Here is a 6,189-nt window from a genome sequence, read left to right as displayed (position 1 = left end):
GTAAACAGAGTCAAGTGACTTGCCCAGACTCAGACAGCTAGTGTCTGAAGTTAGATTTGAACTCAGGAAGATGTCTTTTTCATTCCAAACCCAGTGCTCTTATACACTATGTTACAATACGCAAAATAAAGACTGTCATCAAAATGTTTTAGAGGCGGCCATTCACTAAGGATGCGACCTTGGGCAAATCACTTGACTGCTGTCTGCCTCAGTTTCCTCACCTGTAAAATGGTGATAACAAAAGACATTAAGACAGAAAGCATGGTTAAATCTGTACCATTGAATGGAATGTCTGTTTTGATGTGCTCACAGAGTCAACTGAGTTTTTGAAAGTTGTATGTACGCATGTGTCCCCCCTCCAAAGGACAGGCAGGGATTTCTCTTCTGCACTGTGTATTCCTGTCAGTGCCTGTCAGTCTCCTATGCATGAGCAGAAGTGGGCGGATCTAAGTCAGCCTTGGCCAGGGCTGAGCGGGTCCAGCTCTCCCACGTTAACCCTTCAGTTGCCAGGTCCAGTTTTCTCCTCATACTAACCAGACCTAGGTGGGTGGGGTTCTCCCCATTAAAGACTGTCGGGCGGAAGGGGACGAGTCCCGCAGCCTCCTTTTCCATTCCTGAGCAGTGGAGGCGTTCGACCCTCTCACATTACCCGGAGATAAGTCCTGCCAGTTTTCTATATTATTATTCTTGACAGAAGCGGAGGGCTAGAGCAGGAGGACAGCCAACCTGCTCCCGTCAAGCAAAGGGAAGCTGACCCAGCTCTCCACAGGAGTTATTCGTGAAGAAATGGGCGGGTCCAAACCCTCAGCGTAACCAAGGTACGTGGGTTCCCCTCGACATATTAATTATTCAGGAAGAGTGGGCGGGTCCTGATATTAATTATTCGTGAAATAAGCGAGTCCAAAACTCATTTACCATTCATAAGCTGAGGTGAGATAACCCTCCCACATTATTCATGATGGAGGAGGGAAGGAGGGCGGGTCCCAAAGCTTGAAGGGGAAGGGGGGAGGGGGGAGAGGTGGGGGGGAGACAGAGACAGACAGACACAGACAGACAGACGTCGGCTCCACGTGCGTAATTAAGCCTGAGGGAGAGGCCGAAGTGGGGAGGCGTGGCGGGTGGAGGGGAGGGGCAGAGGAAGGGGGGAGGGAGAGAGAAGGAGGAGTCTAAAAGTTGTCTCATTTGATTATTCATGAGGGGGTGGGGCCGGAGGCTCCAGGCACGCCCCGCTCCTGGGCGGGTTCCAAATTAATTATTCATGAAGGCGCGCGGGCGGCCGCGGAGGAGGCGGAGACGAAGGAGGCTGCGAGCGCGGGAAGGCGGCGGAAGCACCCTCTGGTCGCGAGCCACTCCACTTTTCTGTCTTCCCCACTTCCTCCCACGCGGGGAGAACTTGAGGGGGAGGATTTTTTTCATTTAGAAAAAATTCTTTAGAAAAAAGTTTTTAAAGAAGATTTTGGCTTCAAGTGGGGGGTTAAGAGGCAAAAAAAAAAATCGACCCCGCCTCGTTTCCTGTGACCTTCTGGGCAGGGAACTGTCAAAGCCTGTGGTAAAAAAGTGAGCTCCAGGCGTTTTCCTCGAGGAGGGGCTCTCCGCTGCTGATGGGGCCGACGTGGGGGAGGAGGAGGGAGCCGCCTCGGGACCCCGCCCTCGGGCCCCGCCCGCCCTCCGCCCTGCCTGGAGGCCCTCTCAGAACTCTCCCCCGCGGGGCTGGAGCCGAGGGCTCCGTGGCCCGGGCCGGGCCCGGCCCCCCGCCTGGGGCTGACTGAGCCCTGCCCCTGGCCCTGGGCCTGCCGGGGCCTGCTGCCCGCGCGGGGATCCTCCTTTAAAAAAGAAAAAGATGGTTGTAACTAGATAGCTCTCCCCCCGGGGTAGGCTTCCAAAAGCTTGCTACTGTATCAAAAGCAAAAAAAAAAAAATCTAAACATAATTTAAGTATTTAGGTAGACTGGCCCGAAAACACCCAAGAGGGCATTTGTGAAGGCAGGGGGGAACAAGCCTGAGGTAACTGGCCTGTGAGCGTGCACAAAGAAGCCGCTTCCCTCTCCATCCTCTTCCTCAAAACATGGGATTGGGTTTGGATTGGCCCACCTCTGGGGTCTCTTCCAGCCTAAAGATGGAGCATTAAGATTTCCTGCATTTGCCAGTGAGGACTAACGAAGGGCATTTGTTGTAAGGGGAGCACCTGAGAGTGAGTTTGTGGCAAAAGAATGCCTTCGTCTCTGGAGGGCATGAAAACATTGTGTGTGTGTAAATGTCGCCCTTTAAATTGATTTTTATTTCCCCAGTTTAGTCAAGCCGCAGGTGTTGTAAGTGGATGTCCCAGAAGACAGGTGACTACCGGACTTGGGTCACTGAAGGAAGCTGCAGGCCCTCCTTAGTGTCATGTTTTAGTTGGAACCTCTGAGAAGCGTAAGCTGTCTTATCCTTTTCTATTTTCATTGACAGAGCTTTTCATTTGTAAATATAACAAGTGACTTTTTAAAATACCTAGTAATTGTCTGTCTTTAGGGTATGAGCTATAAAAAGTGAGGCGAAGTTCTTTGTGGTGTTTTTAAAAGCTGCTAAAATTGTGCATGAGCCAAGTAAAAATTTAAGCTTCGGGTTTATTTATTTCGAATATCATGTAACTAATTTAAGATAAGTTAAATAGAGTACAGTTCCTTAAATGAATATGTGACAAATTCGCTAGAGCAGTACTCTGGGCACAAAGCGGAAGATAAATTTTGTTCAGGCATATTTGCAGTGCTTTAGTGAAATGTCTTGATTGTTTAATTGTTTAAAAAAACAAATAGTATTAGCACTGAGGTTAAGTATTTTCTGAAGTGCAGTATTCAAATGGTACAAAATCATGTTGGGCCATTTGCTTGTATATAAAAAGAAACTGCTTCATTCAAGTAAATAGCTATTGGTTTTTATAAACCCTATCCATAAATCTTCATTCTTCAAGTCGTTGTCCAGTCTCTCATTAAAGAAAGTTAATCATTCTTATCTTAAAATGGAATCAAAGGGAAATTTAGTTGTTTCCCATTCGACTTCTGTTCATTTAACAAGAGATTTGTTACATTGTCTGTGAAAAATAAAACATATATTTAGAATTATAATCTTAATATACTAGAGCTAGTTAATTTAAATACAGTATAGACAGTCTTTGAAATCTATATTTTGTCTCTCTTTTTTTTGGTTGCTTTTTCTTCCTGCAAAAAGAAAAATACTATTTTTAAAGACACATTAACTGCTTTCTGTTTATAATTATTTTGAAGCACCATGCTGTTTGATGGAAACTCCTACTTTAGATTAGCATTTTGATCTTGTTCATGGCTCTTTTTGACTATTTTTCACACTTGGTGTGATTTTCCTTGTCTTGGAATATATTCAGTTCAGTTAAATGTTAAGCTTACTACTATGTGCAAAGACTTCTCAACAGGAGCTATTGAACAGATAGAGTGGACACAAAGATATGTAAGACACGGTCCTTGCCTTCTTAGAATTGACCTACTGGTGGTTGTTGTACTTTGTTCTCAAAGAGACAGCGTACTGAAGTAATACTGCATGTATTCAATTAACTATAGTACAACCTGGATTGGCATATCACATGTTAGAAGTGCAAAAAGTCATGCCAGGTCCAAGGAAGGAAAGATAAATTTTGATTAGGGGAACAGGAAGGAATTAAGGATTAGGAATTAGGTTTATGGAGGTAGTGGTATTTAAGCTAAATCTTGAAAGAGTTTCAACAAGGATAGTGGGGAAGACATTGAAGGCTTGGGAAACGTTGCACAGGAGGAGAGTTGAGGAAGTAAAGTAGCATCAAAGACTAAGGTCAGAGACTCTGGGTTCAAATCCTGCCTGTTAAGCTTCCTATCTGTATCATAGTGGGCAAATCACTTAACTCCGCTGGGCTTCAATTTACTTATCTGTAAAATGATTGGACTAGACCATTGGAATCATACTCAAATGAAATGGAAGCCTCTAATCCATAGATAAGGATCCCTGCTGGCTGTATATTAACCTAATTTTTAAATGTAATATTAGCTGTGTATTGTTGTATCTTTATTTTGTTAAATATTTCCCAATTGCACTTCAATCTGATTCCTGCAGTACTTGGGAAATGTTACTGGCCTTTCTTTGATGCCACTGGACTAGACGCTCTCTGAGGTTCCTTTTGGCTCTAGATGTAGTTAGGCTTTATGACCCTATAATTTGGTAGTGGTAGGAATGATAGAGAGGAAGGAAGTCTCATTCACATACATATATCGTTCAGCTAGTAAAAAAGCCTTAGACTAGGAGTTACTGATTTAGAAATGTTTCAGCTGGAAACGTTGTTTAAGTCATTTTTCAGTGGGTCTGATGCTTCATGACTCTATTTGGGGTTTTCTTGGCAAAGAGTGGTTTGCCACTTCCTTCTCTAGACTGTTTTACAGATGAGGAAACTGAGGCTGACAGGGTTAAGTTTCTTGCCCAGGGTCACACAGCTAGTAAGTATCCGAGGCCAGATAAGAACTCAGGAAAACAAGTTTTATTCTATCCACTGAATCACTTAACTGCCCTATGCAGCTGGCAATACTGAATGGCAAATGACTTAAGTACACAAACTCCACAAAGGTAGCTCCATAAATTGTGTAACATATTAACTAAGACAGAAATTGTATCCCCTTTATATAGGAAGACATTTGTAGCCTACCAAACTATCAAACCTATCATTTGGGCATTTTTAAAAATCATAGTATCATAGATCTAGAACTAGAAGTCACCTCCCAGGCCATCTACTACAATCTCTTCATTTTACAAATGAATCTTAGAGCAGTTAGGTAATTTGTATAAGGTTATGCTTAGCTAATAAATAACAGAGGCAGTGTGGTTCAGTTTAAAAAAAATAGAAAAGCGTCAGAGGATCTGAGATCCAATCCTGCCTCTGATGCTTGCTACCATGGGCAAGTCACTTAACTTCCTTGGGCCTCAGTTTCCTCATCAGTAAAATGAGGGGGTTGGACTAGATAGCCCCAGAGATCCCCTCCATGTCTAGATCTGTAATTCTAAGAGCTGGGATCCAATTAAATCCAACAAACATTATTCAAGCATCTATTAGGCTATATGTTAGCTTGTAAGGATATAAAGACAAAATGACAAGTCTTTATGTTCAAGAACCTTACATTCTCTTGGGGGGAGGGGAGAGGAATAACATATACAAATAAGCAAATACAAAATATATACAAGTAAATAGAAATGAGAAAATGTCTGTAAAACATTTTGTGAACCTTAAAAGAAATGTCAGCTACTTTTATTATTTCTGGCCAGAGAGTTTAAGTAAAGTATAATGGAGGCGTTAGCCTTGAGCAAGTCACATCCCCTCTCCAGGCCTCAGTTTTCTGATCTATACCATTACAGAGTTGGAGGTCCTTTCCATTTCTACATTTTATGATGCTAAGCAGGCCCAAACAGAATGTCAGTTAATGTAGGTGAAAGTGAGGGGTGAGAAAGAAGGCATCCCAGGCTTAGGGATGACCATGTGAACAAAGGAATGGAGGTAGTAAAGTGAACTAGTAAGTGGAACAGAGTATTTAGCTTGGCTAGAGCAAGAGGCAAAGCTACAACAATAAGATGGTGCTGGATTCATTTCCATCTTTATCTTCTTTGAATCTTTCCATTGCTTTAATTCTCTTCCCTCCATGTCCCCTCTTTTTTTTTAAACTAGGAGAAATTTATGGGATAAGTAAAAGGATGACATCTGTTGTAAATACCAGCTTCACCTTGATTCCCAACCAGAAATACAGACGTAGCAACCGACGATCCAACCATTCTTGCAACATCCTTGGCTCAGATTCTCAAAACTTATCAACGCTTGGGGATTTTAAAGCATTACCATTAGAGCTTTTCCAAATAATTTTGGAGTATCTGTCAGGTGAGGTTTTAAGAGAGGAAATATTGCTAAACTACAGAATTCACCATTTCCATTTTCCCTAAGAAACTATACTTTTCAGTGGGCCCTGTGGCATTTTTAATGTATTTCAGCCTAACTTAAAATAGTTTCTAAATGACAGGGTTGGGGTGGGGGGGTTGGGGGGATATCTCAACCTCTTTTTGGTTCTTTTATCCCCTGGCTTTAAGTAACCTTCCTATAACTCCATTTCCAGTTCAATATGAAAGGAAATACATTCTATTGTTTACCAAATATATGCACATAAAAAATAG

General features: G+C 42.7%; 1 protein-coding gene across 2 annotated transcripts in view; it reads left to right on the top strand.

Annotated features, from left to right (window-relative positions):
- The first annotated feature begins 615 nt into the window (after positions 1-615).
- Positions 616-6,189, top strand: part of FBXO47 (F-box protein 47) — a 23,219-nt gene continuing 17,645 nt past the window's right edge. Inside the window, exons 1-3 of one of the 2 annotated variants that reach the window (XM_072646263.1) lie at positions 616-818; positions 2,289-2,412; positions 5,693-5,899. In XM_072646263.1, coding sequence (XP_072502364.1) covers positions 5,719-5,899 — 181 coding nt within the window. In that variant the 5' untranslated portion in view covers positions 616-818; positions 2,289-2,412; positions 5,693-5,718. Of the gene's footprint in view, positions 819-2,036; positions 2,192-2,288; positions 2,413-5,692; positions 5,900-6,189 lie in introns of those variants that run through there. The other variant, XM_072646262.1, reaches the window with a different exon arrangement.

This window comes from Notamacropus eugenii, chromosome 2 (assembly GCF_028372415.1).
Source record: "Notamacropus eugenii isolate mMacEug1 chromosome 2, mMacEug1.pri_v2, whole genome shotgun sequence".
Lineage (NCBI taxonomy): Eukaryota > Metazoa > Chordata > Mammalia > Diprotodontia > Macropodidae > Notamacropus > Notamacropus eugenii.
Note: the sequence above shows the minus strand (reverse complement) of the source record. Positions and strands in the feature narration are given on the sequence as shown.